General features: G+C 69.0%; 3 protein-coding genes across 5 annotated transcripts; 1 reads left to right on the top strand and 2 right to left on the bottom strand.

The window, feature by feature from the left end:
- Window positions 1-146: 146 nt before the first annotated feature.
- Window positions 147-2,204, bottom strand: FKBP11 (FKBP prolyl isomerase 11). The gene is made up of 6 exons (XM_053967687.1): window positions 2,045-2,204; window positions 1,536-1,601; window positions 727-814; window positions 617-650; window positions 451-521; window positions 147-380 (listed from the first exon to the last, which is right to left on the bottom strand). The coding sequence occupies exons 1-6, from the start codon at window positions 2,159-2,161 to the stop codon at window positions 163-165; spliced, it is 594 nt and encodes a 197-aa protein (XP_053823662.1). The 5' UTR covers window positions 2,162-2,204; the 3' UTR covers window positions 147-162.
- Window positions 2,205-3,938: 1,734 nt separating this feature from the next.
- Window positions 3,939-6,911, bottom strand: ARF3 (ADP ribosylation factor 3). Of its 3 annotated transcripts, XM_053967685.1 has the most exons (5): window positions 6,756-6,900; window positions 5,792-5,971; window positions 5,570-5,680; window positions 5,361-5,485; window positions 3,939-4,958 (listed from the first exon to the last, which is right to left on the bottom strand). In XM_053967685.1, exons 2-5 carry the CDS (start codon window positions 5,937-5,939, stop codon window positions 4,797-4,799), a joined length of 546 nt encoding a protein of 181 aa, XP_053823660.1. In that variant the 5' UTR covers window positions 5,940-5,971; window positions 6,756-6,900; the 3' UTR covers window positions 3,939-4,796. The 3 variants fall into 3 exon arrangements, with proteins under 3 accessions (XP_053823660.1, XP_053823659.1, XP_053823658.1); XM_053967684.1 differs by having other exon boundaries at window positions 5,361-5,680; window positions 6,695-6,911; XM_053967683.1 differs by having other exon boundaries at window positions 5,361-5,680; window positions 6,756-6,910.
- Window positions 6,912-9,707: 2,796 nt separating this feature from the next.
- On the top strand, window positions 9,708-11,854 carry WNT1 (Wnt family member 1). Its single transcript, XM_053967600.1, has 4 exons — window positions 9,708-9,808; window positions 10,068-10,321; window positions 10,507-10,772; window positions 11,033-11,854. Exons 1-4 carry the CDS (start codon window positions 9,708-9,710, stop codon window positions 11,519-11,521), a joined length of 1,110 nt encoding a protein of 369 aa, XP_053823575.1. The 3' UTR covers window positions 11,522-11,854.
- The last annotated feature ends 5,478 nt before the right edge of the window (window positions 11,855-17,332 follow it).

The following is a 17,332-nucleotide window of genomic DNA, read 5'->3' as shown; positions in this document are numbered from 1 at the left end:
TTCATTGAGTCTGTCACCTCCTGTTCAGGTCTGACATGACCCATCAAGGCCCTGGAGCAGGCAGGGAGCTGAGGGGTGCACAGCCCCTCCCCACTGCTCTGTGCCCATCACTGTCTCAGGAAGAGCAGCCACGGAGCAGCCGCAGATGCCGAGGGGAAGGTTTTATTTCTTTTTGGCTTTGTTCCTCTTCTCCTCCTTCTGCTTTTTCTTGGAGAGCTTGGGGCTGCTGGCCTTGCGGTACAGGTGGAACCCGATGAGCCCCAGCAGTGCTGGCACCAGCCCCAGGCACAGCAGTGGCACCACCTCGTTCACCACCTTCTGCCAGTAACTGGCCCGGGACAACCCCACCAGCTCCACCTCGAACCGCAGCACGGCGTCACCTGCAAGGGGGGCACAGCCTGAGCGGGGACCCCACAGAGACCCCACGGGGACCCTGAGGGCTGTGCTCACCTGGGATGGTGGGGGGGGAGCCCCGCTTGCCGTAGGCTAAGTGAGGGGGAATGATGGCTCTGCGCTTCTCCCTGCCACAGTGAGAGTGTTGGTGCCACAAACTGTGGTGGGGACACTGGGGGGGGGGGGGACACCACCCGCCCCCGTGTCCCCCATCTGCACTTACCCCACACACATGTCCAGCAGACTCTGCTCCAGACCTGTAACAGAGTGGGGTGAGGGTGAGTGGGGCTGGTCGGGGTCACCCCCGACCCTGCTCCTGAGCCCCTCACTCACCAGGAATGACTTGGTGCTTGCCCAGCTCCACCTGGAGGGGGTCCCGGCTCAGTGAGGAGTCGATGATCCGGCCATCCTCCAGGGTGCCCTGTGGGGGGCACGGCCACAGTCACTGCCACGGTCACCCCTGGGGGCACAGCCCTGGCACTTTCTCTGGGTGGCTGCCAGCGTGTTCCCAGTGCTGCTCTGGTGCTGATCCCGGTCCCTGTGACCCTCCCTGTGCTCATCCCAGTCCCTGTGGCCCTCCCCCGTGCCATCCCTGTGCTGATCCCAGTCCTTGCATCTCCCCTGTGCCATCCCTGTGCTCATCCCAGTCCCTGTGCCCCCCACCCTGAGCCATCCCCGTGCCAATCCCAGTCCCTGTGCCCCTCCCTGTGCCGATCCCAGTCCCGGTACACTCCGTGTCACTCTGGGACATCCTCCCCGCTCCCAGTGCCAGGGCCATCCCAAAGTAATCCTCGGGCTAACCCCACCGCCAGCCATGCCCATCCTGGGGCTGTCCCATGCCAGCCCCAGTGTCTCCCTGTGCCACTCCAGGTGCCACCCAGAGCCCATCCTGGGGCTGTCCCCATGCCAGTCTCAGTGGCACCATGGCACCATCCCCTTGTCCAGCCCAGTGCCATCCTCATGCCCACCCCGGTACCACCCCTACGCTCACTGCGGTTCCACCACGGTACCGCCCCACTGCCCACCCTGGTACAACCCCCGGTACCGCCCCGGTGCCGGCCGAGACCCCCCCCCCGCGGCGGTGCCGGTGCCCCCCGCCCCGCCCGCCGGAGCGCAGTGCTGACGTGTTCCTCCCGCCGCACCGTGTAGTGGATGTGCACCGTGTCCCCCGGCGCCGACAGCTCCGTGCAGCCCTCGGGAGGGGACACCTGCAACGGGGAGGTCACGGGGAGCCGGGACGGAGCCCCCTCCCCTCGGGGTCCGCGCAGCCCCCGCGCCCACGGGCCCCCCGAGCGCTCCGAGAGCCGAACTCCCCACCCGGCCGCCCCGTCCTCGGTGCGCCGCCTTCCTCCGCCACAGCCCGGTCCTCCCGCTGCCCTCCCATCGCAGCCCGGTCCTCCCGGTGCCCCGTGGCTCCCCCCCGCCGCAGCCCGGGCCTCTCGGTGCCTCCTCCCCCCCGCCCCGTGGCCAGGCCGGGATCCCCGGTGCCCCCCGAGCGGCACCATCCCGCCGGTGCCCTGTGTCTCGCCGGTGCCGCCGGTGCCTGCCGGTCGCGCCCCGGTCTCAGCTGCCTGCCCAAGGGGGCCGCGTGGGTCCCCGGTGCCCGGTTCCTCCCGCGCAGCCCCGGTTGCCCCGTCCCCCCCGGGCTCACGATCGTTTCCAGCCGTAGCTCCCGGGCGCCGGTTTCGGTTTCGCTCTCGGCAGCGCCGGAGAGCGGCAGCGGCGGCAGCAGCAGTGCCAAGAACAGCAGCGCGGCGGGGAACGGCATGGCCGGGCTGGCGGCGGAGGAACGGGGACGGGCACCGGGACCGCCCACCACCTCGGGCCCCTCCCCCGGGACCGCCCCCACACCGAGACCGGCCCCGGGACGGGCGCCCGCGTCTGCTCCGGGCCCCAGCGGAGCTGCGGGACGGAAGGATGCTCCGGACCGGCCGCTGCCTCGGTGCCCGGTGCCACGCGGGCGCCTGCGCTCCGTGGGGACCCCGGCGGGCACCTGGGCTCGCCCCCGCCCGGGGACCGTCCCGGCGGCTTCGGCCCACACCGAGCGGGGGCTCCGGGTGAGGGTCAGAGGGGGGTTAGAAGCGGAGGGTCCGGGCGGGGGTCCCGGCCGGGGAACGCGTCCCAGGCACCGGTTGGGTGCAGCCCCCGGTGTCCTGGCGCTGCCGGTGCCAGCAGGCGGCAGCACAGCCCGGGGAAACCGGCACGCACCGGGGCCCAGGACCCCTCCCCGGGTGCAGAACCCTTCTCCAGCACCCCACGGGTGCAGGTGATTCCTTCTCCTGGCACTTCTGCAGCTCTTCCAGCCTCGGCTGTGCAGGACCAGGGAAGCCGAGCCCCGAGCTCGGGCTGGGGGACCCGCGGGCCGGCTGGAGCCCGGTGGGACGGAACCTGCCCCAGAAGCCCCGTCCCTGTAGACACCCAGCCCCTAGGGCAGAGCCGGGAACACAGGGAATCCCCCCGGTCCCGCGGGGTCACACCGGCACACGGTGGGCAGCCGGGATCTCCGGCCCCGTGTCCTCGGGGACGGCCTCCTTGGTGTCACCGGCCCCGGTGCAGCTCCAGGGTGGTGACGACGTTGACGCCGGGTGCAGCTCCCGGACGACGGCATCGGCACGCCGGCCCCACCGGCGCACCCACATACCAGCCTCGGTTGCCGAGAGGTGGGGAAGCCGGGCTGGCGGCTGGGCCCGGGGCGCTAATGGGATTAGGGGCGCCGGGTCAGCCCTCGCCACACAAAGCCGTCGGTCCAGCCGGTGGGAACGCGTCGGTGCCGGCTCCGCTGCTCCCACCCACCGGGGAGCCCCGGTCATCCACACTGAGCCCCCCCCCGATGGAGCTCCCAGAGCCCCGGTCATCCCCGCTTCAGCTCCCCAGCATCATCCCCACGGCCCCCAGCCCACTGTGGGGCACTGGTCACCTGCACTGGAGCTCCCCCATGTCATCTCCACAGCCCCCAACCCGCTGGGGTACCCTGGTCACCCCATTCCGGGTCCTGGTGCTGGCTCTGGTCACCCCATTCCGGAGTGCTGGGCCCTGGTCACCCCCATTCCGGGCCCTGGTGCTGGCTCTGCAGCTCCCAGCCACCAAGGAGCCCCCAGCACATCCCCCTGGTGTCACAGACACGGCCAACAGCCCCCCAGCCACCAGTGCAGAGGGGACACGGGGATGGGATGGCAGTGCTGGCCCCAAATGCCACTCAGTCCCCCTTAACCCATGCAGGGGGGTGACGCGGGGTAGGGGTGGCAAGGGGGGGGGGGGGGGGGCCAAGTCCCACTCGCGCCCATCCCAGCACTGGCACCGTCCCCACGCCCCAGCTGGGATTAGCGCTAATGGGATTTACCATTTCATCCAATATTCCCCTAAAGATGAGCCTGGGAAGGGGGGGGGGGGTGGCCCCCTCGCCCCCTGCCAGCCCCCCCCCCCCCCCCCCCCCCCGCCCCGTTAAGCTCTTTCTAATTAAAGCCAGCCCAGGGCTGTCCATCACCGTCCCCTCCGCGGGACCCCCACGCTGGGGGGGCTGCGGAAGAAGAGACGAGGGGCAGAGCTACATAAAACATGTTTAATATCCAAGGGGGGGGGGTCAGGGGAGGTCACCCACCGTCTCAGGCGCTGGGGGGCTGGGGAGGGGTGGGGGGGCTGAGAACACACGTCCCTGGACAGGGCAGAGCCGCAGCGACACGTCACACCAAGCACAGACCAGGGGTATAAATACGGTGCTGGGGAGGGGGTGGGGGGCACAGTACGGGGTGGGGGGGGACACTGTCCGTCCGTGAGGGGCAGGGACATACAATCACTATGCTGGCATGGGGGGGGGATGGGGGGGGGGATGGGCAGGAGGCCAGGGTGAGGAGGGGGGCATGGCCAGGGGGACCACAGAGGTCCTGGCAGCCCTGTGCCCCCCCCTCTCCCCTCTGCGGGGGTCACGCTGCGGGAAGGAGACCTGCCTCGAAGTGACATGGGGGGGGGGCCGGGGACGTGTGGGGGGGCTCGCGGGGCCGGGAGGGGGTGCTGGGAGGGAGGGGGAGGTGTACAGTCCCAAATATCCCCCATGGCCCTGCTGCCCCCACATTTGGTCCAGAGGAAGGCGAGGGGTGCAGGGACATGCATGGGGACGGGGTGTCCCCGGCCCCCCCAGGCAGGGCAGTGCTGAGGTGGCCCCCCCAGCCCCTATCCCACCCTCCCGGGGCTCTGCCCCTGCCCCCCTGGGCGTTATATAGAGCTCTAATTCCACGCACGCACACACGAGATCCGAGGGGAACCAGGGGGACCCCAAAAAAGGCGAAAAACCCCACAGCAACCGGTGCCAGAAGAAAGCAAAACCCAACCGGGGCAGGGAGGGGGCGGCCGGGGGGGGGCCCTGGCACGGCCCAGGGGGGGCCGAGGGGGCACAGGGGGACCCCCCCTCACTTCTTGTTCTTGAGCTGGTTGGCGAGCCAGTCGAGGCCCTCGTAGAGCCCATCCCCGCTGGTGGCACAGGTGGCCTGGATGTACCAGTTACGGTGGCGCAGGGAGTGCAGCCCCAGCTTGTCCGTGATCTCCGCTGCGTTCATGGCGTTGGGCAGGTCCTGGAGCAGACAAGGGAGGTCACACAGGGGCCCCGTGCTGCAGGAATGGGTACGAGCCCTCCACGGGGGCTGGCAGCAGCCCTGGTGCCACGGGGGTGGGCACAACTCTGCCGCAGGGGACATCATCATGCTACAGGAAGGAGTGGGAATCTGCCATGGGGATGTGAGACACCAGCCCTGACACCACAGGGATGGCCAGAGCCGCGTTAAAGACCAGCCCCGGTGCCACGGGGATGGCCCCGGGGCCCACCTGTGGCACCAGGGATGGACGTGGCTCTGTCACACGGCCTCTTTGACAGCAGCCTTGATGCCACAGGAAGTCAGTCCTACACCAGATAGCTGCCCTGACACCCTGGGGATGTCTCAGCCCCACCACAGGGCCCCCCCCGCCCCCAGACCCACCTGCTTGTTGGCGAAGACGAGGAGGACGGCGTCCCTCAGCTCATCCTCCGCCAGCATCCGCATCAGCTCCTCCCGCGCCTCGTTCACCCGCTCCCGGTCGTTGCTGTCCACCACGAAGATCAGCCCTGGCGAGAGGAGCGGGCACTGACGGGGTTCCTGTGGCCACCCTGCTCCCCGAGTCCCCCCGCGCTGTCCCCCGAGACACCTACCCTGGGTGTTCTGGAAGTAATGCCTCCAGAGGGGCCGGATCTTGTCCTGCCCACCCACATCCCACACGGTGAAGCTGATGTTCTTGTACTCCACTGTCTCGACGTTGAACCCTGCGGGGAGCGACAGTGGAGGGAAACTGAGGCACGGGGAGCCACCAGCCCCTTCGAAGGAGCCCAGATGGGGGAGCGGTCTCTGCGCGGTGCCCCCCCAACCTCACCCACCGATGGTGGGGATGGTGGTGACGATCTCCCCCAGTTTGAGCTTGTAGAGGATGGTGGTCTTCCCAGCAGCGTCCAGCCCCACCATCAGGATCCGCATCTCCTTCTTCCCAATCAGGCTCTTCAGCAGGTTCCCGAAGATGTTGCCCATGGTGACGGCGGCGCTGGCTCCGAGGCCGGATCCTGCGGGGGCACGGGGCAGGCTGGGGGAGGCCCTGAAATCTGCAGGGGTGGAGCTGAGGGGTCCCCCGTGCTAGCGGGGGGCTGTAGGAATCGGGGATCCTCACGTCTTGGGGGGATGCAGGGCTTGGGGGACGCCAGGCAAGGGGCTGGGGAGGGGGCTGCGCACCGCACGGGGGTGTCTCTGTGTGCAGCTCGATATGGGGGAGCTGCAAAGATGGGGATGCTGCGCCGCCCCCCGCTGCACCCCGCAAAAGGACAGCCCAGCGCTGGGGGAAACTGAGGCAGGGCTGTCGCCCTCCTCGAGAGGAGCAGAGCCCCCCCGGACCTGACCCCTCCTCTGCACCCCCAGCCTCCGCAGCCTCGCCGGAGGGGGAGGCCCCCATCGCCCCCCGCCACCGCAGCGCGCCCCTTCCCCCCCCCAGCGTGTGCAGCCCCCGCGCCCCCGGGACCCCCGAATTCACCGCTCCCCCTCTTTACCACCCCCCCCATCGCAGCGCGCTCCCAAAACACCGCCTCTCCACCCCGCACTGCGCCGCCCCCCCCTTGCGCATTGCCCCCCGCCCCCGCCCGCCGCACCGCACCGCACCGCATCTCCCCCCCGCCCCCGGTACGACCCCTACCCGCCGGGGCTCCGCGCCCCCGCCGCACCGGGCACCCCGGCAGGCGCTGCAGCCCCCCCCGCGCCGGTGCGGTGCCGACCCCCCCCCCCCCCCCCCCGCGTACCCCCGCACACCCCACGGCGATGCCCGCGCCCTGCATCCCGGAGCGGTGCGGCCCCCCGCACCTGGTGCCGGTGCCGGTGCCGGTTCCGCCCCCGCCGCCGCTGACTCTGCACCGCTCCCGCCGCCGGAAGCGGAGGCCCCGATCGCGCCGATCTCGCGAGAGCGCCCGGTGCCCCCCCCCACCCCCCCACCCCGCCGCCCCGCACCGCTTCCCGCAAACCCCCCCCCCCCGGGACCGGGGGCGCGCGCGGGGAGCGGCGGAGGGGGGGGGTGCGGGGGGAGCGGGGGGGGGTGCGATCGCGAGAGCCACGAGGCGTTACCATGGCAACGTCTGCAGCAGTGCGGGGGGGACGCTCTGAGGGGGGGTCCCCGTGTGCGAGTGTGTCCCCCCCCCCCCCCCATCATCCCGTTCCTGGGGGCACCGGGACCCGCACCGGGGAGGCAGAGCCTCGTCCGAAGGGGAGCCGCACCGGCGGGGCGGGAATGTGGGGAGGGGGGGGTCCCGGGTCTTCCGCCCCCGCCATGAGCACCGGGGCGGCAGAGTCCCGACCGGGGAGGGGTCTCTGTGCTTCACGGGGGACCGGGACCCCCACACCGTCACGGGGGCACAGGCTGAGCACCCCCGCACCGTGCCGATATCGTCGGTACGGAGGCTGCTCCGGTGCTCGCAGGCAGGGCAGGGGCCGGGACCGGGCACGGGGAACCCGCGGGTGCTTCCCACGTCCGTCTGTCCCCGTTGTCCGCTTGTCCGTCCCTGCTCGGCGCCACGGGACAGGACGGATGCCCCCCGGTCCCAGGCAGGTACCGGCGGCCACCCCGGACGCGCCGGGCGGCACCGGCCGCCCCGACGGCTGCGGGAACCGTTCCAGCGGCACCCCAGGACCGGGGGGATCCCGAGCATCGGGCCGCCGTGGGCTGCAGCAGAGAGAATGGGGGGGAGCGGGGGCTCGGGGCAGCGGGCAGGGAGTGCGAGAGCCGGAGGGTCCCGGGATGGAGCGGGGGAGGCGAGGGCCGTGGTTGCGCCCCGCCGCTGGTGGCACAGCCCCGGGCAGGGCCCTCCCAGCCGCGCCCCGGGGCCTCCCCGCGGCCGCTGACCTCAGCCCCGGGAGCCCCGACGGGGCGGAGGCCCGAGGGCGTGGACACGGCCCGGCCCGGCCGGGAACCGGGGCGGGGGAGGCGGGAGCGCCGTGCTGGAGCATACCCCGGCTCGGCCCTGGGCTCCTCCCGGGCCGGGGGAAGGGGTGCGGGTGGGTGCCGGTGCGAGCCCCCCACCCCCGCCGCCGCCGTCCCGGGCTTTGTCCGTCCTTGAATTAAACTGGTGAGCGGCGGCCCCGGGCCGTGACGGGCGAGCGGGGCTAATCCAGCCCCGCATGACTGGTCCGGGGAAACCGCGGCGGGGGGATTACCCCCCCCGGTTCCCGCCCCAACGGGGGGCTCAGTTCAGGCCCCCCGGCCCGTCGGGCCCCACACTGGGGACTTCACACCCACCCACAACCGGACCGGGCAGGGAATGATGGGGACAGTCTTGTCCCAGCCGAGACCGGGCCAGCACCAGCCCTGCGTGCCCGTGTTCTGGCCGTGGGCACGTCAAGCCGGCCTCCGCCAGCGTCCGAGCACCCCCTGCCCTTCCTTCTGTCCCCCATCCCTCAACCCCTCCAACCCCCGGTCCATCCCTACCTCCGACACCTGGTACCGGCCCAGACTGGGCGCTCCGGGGCAGCGGGAGCCGTGCGGAGCCGTGCCGCGCCCACGAGGGTTGTAGACACCGTGGGTGTCCACGGGCACGTTCACGGGGGTCCGGGGTGCCGCCGGGACAGCCCGGGACAACCTGGGCTCGAGCGGCTGGAAGAGGCTGTACGCCCGTCCCGCTGGGCACGGACTAGGACGGGAGAGGGCTCCGTGGGCTCCGGAGGGGCGCCCAGCAGCCTCGACGGTCCACGGCCCTGGGGACTGCACGTCGCGCCCCCCGGCAAGCCGGCGGCCCCAGGACGGCGTCCCCGGGCTTTCCCGGGACTGTGGTCCCCGTGCGCCCTGGGTTGTCACGGAGCTCTGCCTCCCCCGTGCGCCCGGGGCTGTCCCGGGAGATCCCGTCACTCCTACCCCTGTGCACCCCCGGCTGTCCCGGGACATCCCGGGCTATCCCCGTTCCCCGCTCCCTCCGTGCGCCCGGAGCCGTCCGGGGCCGTCCCAGGCTATTCCGGGACCAGCTCCTCCTTGCGCCGGGAGCTGTCGCGGGCCGTGCCGGGCTCCCCCCGCCGGTGCCGGTGCCTGTAGAACGTGTGCGCGGGACGGCGGGGAAGGCGGGGGGCGGCAGCCGGGAGCTCTGGGCACGGGGCCGGGGCGCAGCCACCCGCCGGGCTAATCCGGGCCGTGACGGACAGCCCCGGCGCCGCCGCTCCCGCCGCCCCGTAAGAGATGCCGCAGCTCCGCCGCTCCCCATTGTTAGGGCGAGGACGCGGGGAGGCCCCGCGCGGCGGGACCGGCCCACGGGGACCCTCCGCGCCGCCCCTATAAGAGGGAAGGGGCTGGAAGATGCTCCCGGGTGCTGAACGCTGTGCACCCGCCGCGCCGAGCCGAGTCCAGCCGTGCCGGCTCCCCGGGGAGCTGCCGGTACCGAGCGCCGGCACCGGGTACCGCGCACGGACCGCCGAGAACCAGCACCGGTACCGACACCGGGTACCGCGCACAGAGTGCCGAGCACCGGGTCCCCAGAACCGGCACCGCGAACGGAGCGCCCGACGCCGCGCTCCAGGGCCCGGTCAGTGTGCGCTGGGCACCGCACCCCCGACGCCGCGCCCCGGCCACCGGCTGCAGCCCGGTGGCGGCGGCGGTGCCGGCCCGCCCGCCCGCCCGGCGCTCCCCGCGTCCCCTCGCGGCCGTCCTCATCTCGGAGCCGCCCCGCGCGTCCGGAAACACGCGTGGATGTAGCGGCCGGGCCGGGGGCTCTGCGGCACCATAAATACCGGGACGGCCGCTCGCCCGCGCACTCTGCCGGGGCTCCCGGGGCCGGAGCCATGCGCGCCGCCGCGCTGGGGCTGGCGCTCCGGGCACTCTGGGCTCTGGCCCTCTCCTCCCTCTCCAACACGCTGGCAGTGAACAACAGCGGGCGGTGGTGGTGAGTCGGACAGCCCCGGCACCGGCACCGGTACCGGCACCGGGGTGGTGAGGCGGGAGGGCGGGGCTGGCACAGGCACAGCAGGGACTGCCCTGTACCCAGGGATGGGGCGTGTGGGGGGACACAGGGCTGCGACCCCCGTTTGGGATCCCTGCAGGGGATGCTGCGGTCGCACGGAGGAGCCTGCAGGGAGGTTGAGGTGAGGAGGGAGGCGCTGGGCACCCCCCGCTGGTGGTCACCATCCCCACCTGTGCCACAGGGGCATCATCAACGTGGCCTCGTCCACCAACCTGCTGACGGATTCCAAGAACGTGCAGCTGGTGCTGGACCCCAGCCTGCAGCTGCTGAGCCGAAAGCAGCGCAAGCTGATCCGGCAGAACCCCGGCATCCTGCACAGCGTCAGCTCCGGCCTCCAGACTGCCATCAAGGAGTGCAAGTGGCAGTTCCGCAACCGCCGCTGGAACTGTCCCACCTCCCAGGGCCCCAACATCTTCGGCAAAATCGTCAACCGGGGTGAGGCTGGGGGTCAGCACAGGGGTCCCCAGACCTCCTCCATGCACCCCCGAGTTGGGATGCTCACTAAAGCCCCCCTGGTTTGCCATGGGGCATCACCAGCCCATCGTGATGGAGGGTCGGGGGTGCCGGTGGGTACCCCCTCCCCCTCCCGGCAGCATCCTGAGGCCCCGCTCCCTCCACAGGCTGCCGGGAGACAGCGTTCATCTTTGCCATCACCAGTGCCGGCGTGACGCACTCGGTGGCCCGGTCGTGTTCGGAGGGGTCCATCGAGTCCTGCACCTGTGACTACCGGCGCCGTGGCCCTGGGGGCCCTGACTGGCACTGGGGGGGCTGCAGTGACAACATCGACTTCGGCCGCCTCTTTGGGAGGGAGTTTGTGGACTCCAGTGAGAAGGGCCGAGACCTGCGTTTCCTCATGAACCTGCACAACAACGAGGCGGGGCGCATGGTGAGGGCACTGGAGGCTTGGCGAGGGCACTGGGGCTGTGGGCAGCACTGGGGTGGGCACGGAGATGAGCATGGCCACCAAGATCTTCAGCCTGTTCCCGTGTGTGTGTTGGGAACAGCTGGAGATGGGCTTCACTCTTGTCTTTGGGACAAGTGATGTCCGAGCGTGATGTGACGCTGCAGAAACGAGGCGTGTAGCACGGTGGTCCCCAGGGGGGTCCCAGGCTGCTCACAAGGCCCCAAATTCCCCTTTCCTTCCAGACGGTCTTCTCGGAGATGCGCCAGGAGTGCAAGTGCCACGGCATGTCAGGCTCCTGCACCGTCCGCACCTGCTGGATGCGGCTGCCCACCTTCCGCGCCGTGGGCGACGTCCTGAAGGATCGCTTTGACGGCGCTTCCCGCGTCATCTACGGCAACAAGGGCAGCAACCGGGCGTCGCGGGTGGAGCTGCATCACCTGGAGCCCGAGAACCCGGCCCACAAGCCCCCCTCGCCCCACGACCTCGTCTACTTCGAGAAATCCCCCAATTTCTGCACCTACAGTGGGAAGACGGGCACGGCAGGCACGGCCGGGAGGTTCTGCAACAGCTCCTCGCCGGGGCTGGACGGGTGCGAGCTGCTGTGCTGCGGGCGCGGGTACCGCACGCGCACCCAGCGCGTCACCGAGCGCTGCAACTGCACCTTCCACTGGTGCTGCCACGTCAGCTGCCTCAACTGCACCAACACCCAGGTGCTGCACGAGTGCCTGTGACCTGCCCCGAGACCGCCCTGCCCAGCCCCGGAGGGGGTCTGCGCCACCCAACCCCCCATGACGGGTGCCCGGCTGGATTGAAGGCACCTATGGGTGGGGGTATGGATGTGTCCTAGGGACCCCCATCCCGCCATGGGTGGGCTCAGTGCCAAGCACCTTCCCGGCCACTCCCCAGCTCCACGGGGTCCCTTCTTGCTGTAAATAAAATATTTATTGTGGACGGTTCGGTGCTGCCGCCCCCACCCTGCTTTGCTGGCCACAGGCCCTGTTTTTTATAATTAAAGATAATAATAATTAATAATAATTAATAATAATGATGCTTTGTTACAGGTGTCATTGATAGCCTTTAGAGAAGAATAAAGAATATATTTTTATCAGTCCTGCCCCGATTCGTGTCTGGGGGGGCTGGGGGAAGGAGGGGATGAGCTGTGGGGGGACACCAATGCATCCCAAACTGTGGGATGCACTGTCCACGTCCATCTGTCCATCCATCACTTCTCCATCCCCTCACCTCCCCATTCCACGTCCATCAGCCCCTCCGGCTGCTGTCTGTCCATCTTCCTCCTCCTTCCCTCCACTCTCTGCCATCCCCTCCCCGCAGACCCCCTTCCTTCTCCCGCTGTGCCCGTCTCCATCCCAGCCATTCCTGCCGCCGCTCCCGGCCGGGACGTCCATCCCCACGGCTGCGGCGCCCATCACCATGGCACCTTGACTGCAGCATCTCCGATGCTGGAATTTGCCGGGGCGGTCGGCCTGGTGCCGCCGAGGCCGGGCGTTGGGAGCGGCCCCGGGAGGTACAAGACGACAGACAGGGAATGAGCATCGTCCATCACCGCTACCGGCCGGGGCTGACGGCTCCCCTTGGCTCCGAGGGAAAAGCAGGGCCGGGGAGGGCACCGGGGTTACCGGGGCAGGGGCCAGAGGGGACAGAGATGGCCACTGGCCCCACAAACAGCCCTACATCCATGTGTGACCGCAAGAGAAATGCTGTGGCAAAGGGGGGATGCAGCTCCGTGGCTGGCAGGTGTTCTGCTGGCAAGGCTTTCCTCCTGGGATGGGCATCTCTCTGGGACAGGCTTCCCTCCAATCGGGCATCCCTCTGGAATGGGCATCCCGTCAGAATGGGCATCCTCTTGGGACAGCCCTCCCACTGGGGTGGGCAACCCACCGGGATGGGAATTCAGCATGCAGGACGTGCCCTGAGATGGGTTTTTCCCTGCGATAAGCATCCCGGAGGGGTGGGCATATCCCCAGAACGGGCATCCTTGGGAAGGGCATCCTTTGGGGACAGGCATCCCGCGGGGATGACTTCCCACCAAGATGGGCATCCCCCTGTGATGGGCACCCCTGCGGTGAGCACAGGGTCCACACATCCCCCTGCACCGTGACTTCACACCTGGGGACATCAGAACCTCCCTCTCTGCGTCTGGGGGACCCCCAGCCCGGTGCCCACCTGTCCCGGGGGTCCCCTCAGCCTGGGCTCCCCCCCCAGAGCCGGGAACCTCTCGGGGCCCCTGAGGCTCTGCCGCATCAAAGGCTGCGGGATGACGCTGCCACCACCCGAAATATCCCGCGGAGCCGATAGTGGAAAAGTTGATGTTTAGACTCAGAGGAGGGGGGGGGAAAAACACCCTGGGGGCCCCCGCTGCCCGCGCCAAGGTCAAAACACAGCCCAGCGTGGAGAATAAAATACCAAAACGCAAGGAAAACGCCTGGAAAGGAACACAGCCCGAAATAACCCTCCGAGCATCTCCCGCCTGCCGGGTTATCTGCCTGCTAAATTCTGCTCCTGCTTCAGCATGAAAATAGCCTGTTTTCCTGCGGTAGGAGTCAGGAATATAGATAATGACATTCTTATAAGTCACCTCTGTTACTCAGCTTTTCCTGTGTGTCCTGCTGGGCACCTCGGGCAGCCGCGACCCCCGGGTGGGCAGGGGCACCCTGGGCACGGGGCACAGACCTCCCCGGCTTGGACAAATATTCCTGGGTGCTGGAAATAGCTGCTGTGGGCCAGCGCAGGGACAGGGCCAGCAGCAGGGCCAGGGAGAGGGCGGTCCCATCCTGCACCAGGCTGCTGCTGTCACATCTGGGAAGCCGGGTAACAGCTGGATGGTGGCCACAAGCTGGGCCTGATGAGGGCTGGGGCAGCCCTGTTCAGGGGTGGGGTGCAGGGGGGCTCTGCCTGGGGGTGTGGGACAGAGAGAGAGAGGATGACACACACAAGTGCAGGACAGAGGGACAGGAGTGCTTCCAGGACAGAGGAAAGATGTAATTCCCAGAAGTGTGGGACACTGGGACAGGACAGTGCTCAGTGGGGCAGGACAGAGGGACAGAGCCATGCCCAGGGGTGCAGGACAGTGGGATGGTGACATTCCTCGAAGTGCAGGACAGAAAGACAGGACAATGCCCAAAATTTCTGGACAGAGGGACAGGATGACACAGAGAGATGCAGAACAGAGCCATGCCTAGAGGTGTGGGACAGAGGGATGGTGTCATTCCCAGAATCCAGACAGAGGGACAGGAGAGTGCCCAGAGGTGCAGGACAGAGGAATTGTGTCATTCCCAGAGGTGCAGGACAGGACAGGACAGTGCCCAGAAGTGTAGGGCAGGAGGACTCTGTCATTTCCAGAAATGCAGGACAGAAGGACAGGACAGTATCCAGAGGTGCAGGACGGACGGACAGAGCTGTGCCCACCTGCCCAGACCCTCAGGTGGCCCCATCCCACCTGCGGCACCGTCCCCATCCCCTCCCATCCCATCCCCTGTCACCATCGCCAGCGGCACAGCCCCGTCCCGGCTCCCCTCGCCTCCGGTCGATGCGGACCCACGTCCCGCCAGCTCCCGGCTTGTCCGGCCGCCCCCTCCCATCCGCCGCATTCCTCCGGCGCGGGGCCAACGCGCCCAGCAACGGTGGCAGCGCTGGCCTCTAATCCCCGGGCATGCCAGCCCCGGGGGGACCGTCGCCGTCACCCACTCCCTGATAGGTGACCAATGCCCGAGACGAACAATTAGGGACAAAGCGGAGCCGCCGGGGGCTAACGCCGGCCTTCACGGGTGCCTTGTGCGGCATTCGGCGGGTTTAATGAATTGTCCATCAATCCTTTCAGCTCCGCTCGCCCGGGCTGGATTAATCTGAGAAGCCGCAGTGGGGAAGGAGCCGCTAAGCCTGTATTTATTACTCTGCCATTGTAACTAATTGAGGTAATTATCTGTGACTCCAACCCCGCGCAACAATGCCGCATTCACCGGACCCTTCCCACCGGCTCCTCGCGCGGCCTGGGAGAGCCGGCACCGCGGGCAGGAGCGCTGGGACGCAGGGACACGCTGGGGACGGGGATGGGGATGGTCAGGAACGTGGCGTGGCCGGCGCCGGGCGCAGCCAGGTGACACCGCGCTGTGGGGACACGGACAGTACCGCTGGCACGCGTGGGATGTGGCATGGCCGGTGCCAGCTGCACGTGCGGGTCACGGCTCTGCGGGGACACTGCCAACAGCAGCACATACATGGGCACAAATCTCTGGGGACACCACTGTCACCAGTGACACACGAAGGTCACAGCTCTCTGGGGACGCCGCCAGCACTGGCACATACATGGATGTGGCTCCTCTGGGACATTGCCAGCACCAGTGACACATGAGACACGGCTCTCTGGGGACGCCAGTCACCACCAGTGACACACCACGGGTCGCGGCTGTCTGGGGACAGCAGCCGCAGCAGCACGCACATGGGCACAGGTCTGTGGTGACATCGCTGTCACAAGTGACACACAAGGGTCGTGGCTCTCAGACACCACCAGCACCCATGACACATGTGGGTCACGGCTCTGTGGGAACACAGCCAGAGCCGGCACATCCTCGGACCCAGCCCTCTGGGGACACCACCGTCACCAGTGACACACGAGGGTCGCAGCTCCCTGGGGACACCGCCAGCCCCGGTGACACACAGGACTGCCGTGGCTCTCACACAGCACCGGCATGGATGTCACACGTGGCTCTTTGGGGACACGGCACCGCTCTCGGGGCAGGCAGGACCCCCGGTGCCCCCCGGTGCGATCGGTCACCGGCTGCGAGGCGACATCTGGCGGCCACAGGCGACCACAACGCGTCCCTCTCCGGGGGCTCCGGTACCGGGCGGGGCCCCCCGGTCCCAGGCGTTGGCACCCCCACGGGCTGAGCCCCCCCCGGCCCCGGGGGCACCCCAGGCTGCGGCGAGTTTCGGGGGCCGGCGGGTGCCCCGGGGGTGCCGGGGGAAGGCGCTGGCGCCGGCGCAGCCCGAATTAGAAGGTGATTTTCCCGGCGGGGAGCGGGTTTGGGCAGGAGCTGATCCCACGGGAAGGGCCGCGCCGCTGCCCCCGCGTCTGGGACACCCCGCGCCACGCCGGGCACCGCGCCGAGCCGAGGCATGACGTGCTGTGCTGGGCTGTGCCAGGCTGTGCTGAGCCGTGCCAGGCTATACCAGCCTGTATCAAGTTGTGTTAGTTTGTGTTGAGCCGTGCCAGGCTATACCAGCCTGTGCCAAGCCGTGCCAAGCCGCAAAGAGCTGTTCTGGGTTGTTCCGGGCTTTGTGGAGCTGTGCTGGCCATGCCATGCACTGTTGTGCCAAACTGAACCATGCCAGGCTATGCTAAGTTGTGCCAAGTTGTGCCCAGCCGTGATGAGCTGTGCCAAACAGGCGATGCCAAGTGTTCTGGGCTTTGCCGAGCCAAGCTGAGCTGTGCTGAGCCATGTCAGGTGGTATCGGGCTGTGCCAAGCTCTGCCAGGCTGCACTGAGCTGTTCTGGGCTGTTCTGGGCTTTGCTGGGCTGTCCCTTGCCATGCAAAGCTGTGCCAAGGCTGCCGAGTTGTGCTTGGCTCTTCTGGGCTTTGCCAAGCCATGCCAGGCTGCTGTGCCAAGCTGACCTGTGCCATGCTGTGCCAGGCTATCCCAAGCTGTGCCAAGACGTGCTGGGTCATACCAAGCCATGTTCCAAACCGTGCCAGGCCGAGGCAGACTGCATCATGCCATGACAACCCGTGACAAGGCACGTGGCTCGTACCACACCTTGCCAACCATCCTACGCCATGCCAGGCCATGCCAAGCCGTGCCAGGTGCCACCATAACGGGTGCAGGACCCGGTGGGCTGCAGCTGCCGTTGTGGCTCAGGCCAGACCCAGGTGTGGGACTTTGATGCCATCCTGGCCACGCGCCAGGACAGGGGACACATGGGGTGACGTGGCCCTGGGGGTGCCCCCCCAGCCTACCGGGTGGCCTTGCTGCGGCAGCTGCCCCGTGCCGTGACCTCCGGGCCGGTGTCACCGGGATAATGACAGGGTCGCGCAGGGGGGCGGGGGAGGAGCCGGTTTTAAATAACGTGCAAATTGGACACGATATTTGTGCGGTTTCCTGGGGCCGCGGGGATCCTCCCCCCCCCCCCCCCCCCCCCGCAGCGTGACTAAGAGGTGGCGGCTGTTTGGGGGGGACAGTTCCCCCCCCCCGGTGAGTCACTCGGGGTCCCCCCCCGGCCGTGACGTGGGGCCGGTGGCCGAGGGCCAGGCCTGCCGTGCTCACCTACTCATTATGGGGGATACGGGGGGAGCTGGCACGTCCTGCCCGTGTTGTGACGCACTGTGGTGGCCGCCGGGACACCCGGGACCTCCGACTGACCCCGGCAACATAACGGGGGGGTGGGGGTGGGGGGGTCCGGACACCGGGAATGTCACGGGGGCGTGCCCAGACACCTGTGTCCTTGCTGGGGGCCGCAGAGAGGCTGAGGGGGTGATGCCCCCCCCCCCCCACCCCCCGACCTCACACAAACAGGGGCAGAGGCAGCA

The sequence above is a fragment of the Vidua chalybeata genome, chromosome 30, assembly GCF_026979565.1.
Source record: "Vidua chalybeata isolate OUT-0048 chromosome 30, bVidCha1 merged haplotype, whole genome shotgun sequence".
In the NCBI taxonomy this organism is placed as follows: Eukaryota; Metazoa; Chordata; class Aves; order Passeriformes; family Viduidae; genus Vidua; species Vidua chalybeata.
Note: the sequence above shows the minus strand (reverse complement) of the source record. Positions and strands in the feature narration are given on the sequence as shown.